This window comes from Propithecus coquereli, unplaced genomic scaffold (genome assembly GCF_000956105.1).
Source record: "Propithecus coquereli isolate 6110/MARCELLA unplaced genomic scaffold, Pcoq_1.0 Scaffold469, whole genome shotgun sequence".
Lineage (NCBI taxonomy): Eukaryota > Metazoa > Chordata > Mammalia > Primates > Indriidae > Propithecus > Propithecus coquereli.
Window position 1 is genome coordinate 1,029,698 of NW_012150496.1, and position 1,157 is coordinate 1,030,854.

A 1,157-nucleotide genomic window follows, 5' to 3' on the forward strand; every position below is an offset into this window, starting at 1 on the left:
CAACACAGTGAGACTCTGTCTCAAAAATAAAAAAATAAAAAAAAAAACTCCTTACTTATCATTTCCCCCTCCGCCCATTTCCTAGCATCATATTTTATTGTCAAAGTACTGAATTGCCATGGTTTGCAGTAGTTTCTTAGAAATGCTTGGTAAATACACCTGGGGGTCTTTTTCGCCATTAGGTTATTGGAGATATTTTTTCTTATTATAGATAGTTGCATGGCTTTTATTTAGGATGATGTTTACTCTTGATGCAGAAAAATATGAATGTTTGGGATATGTGCACATGTAGATTGAATCTCTAAACATAATGTTTCTCTTCTAGATTATGTTCCTATTGGCCCTCGATTTTCTAATCTGGTATTACAGGCTCTTCTTGTGTTACTGAAAAAGGCACCTCCTCAGGTAAATAAGAAGAAGAAGAAGAAGAAATATTTTTACAAAGAGTTTTTCAGTAAATTGCACATATTGATACACTCTCTTTAAGCAGGTTATCATAAACATATAAAATTCTGTTGTTGAAGGGATTTTGAAAGGTCATTTGATCTGGCCTTCTGCTTTAAGGTGAATTATTTTCTTAACAGAATTTTTTGAGTTCTTTTCTGAAAATATCAAAATCTTAGTTTCGATTATATTGATTTGGTTGTTTAATAATTTCTCCACCATGTTACACATCCCTGCCCTCCTCTACCTCCTCAGGAAGATTATGATATTAATGTAGAAAGGATAAAATATGTGTTCCCATTTATTTCATTTATCATTTCATAGGTTTTCCTAAAAAATTGTATTTGGGGAAATTGAAATTTACTTCTTTTAGGCAGATTTAAAAAAATTTTTTTATAGATGATCTTAAGTTATTTCTCTTGTGTCACATAGTGAGTGATGTTGAGGAGTGAATTTATAGCCAAGATCTTAGTTCATGTGGTTGCATTTTTACTGATGTGGCTATTAGAGTCTGGTGATTTTGATAGCTTAACAAATTTAAAACCACCCTATGAAGGTTGGTTAAATATGTTAATTATGTAGAGGCTGCCAGAGCATGTTTGGCTATGTCACAAGACTGAATTCTCTTGATTGATTCTGCATGTTGTAACCTCGAAGAAATGCCAATCAAAGGCAGATACAAAGGAGTTAAGCACTAACTTGAAAAACACCTT

At 32.5% G+C, this 1,157-nt stretch overlaps 1 protein-coding gene across 1 annotated transcript in view; it reads left to right on the forward strand.

The window, feature by feature from the left end:
- NSF (N-ethylmaleimide-sensitive factor) overlaps positions 1-1,157 on the forward strand; it is a 187,097-nt gene that overhangs the window by 158,455 nt on the left and 27,485 nt on the right. The window contains exon 14 of the mRNA XM_012655230.1: positions 326-405. Coding sequence (XP_012510684.1) covers positions 326-405 — 80 coding nt within the window. The remainder of the gene's footprint in view (positions 1-325; positions 406-1,157) is intronic.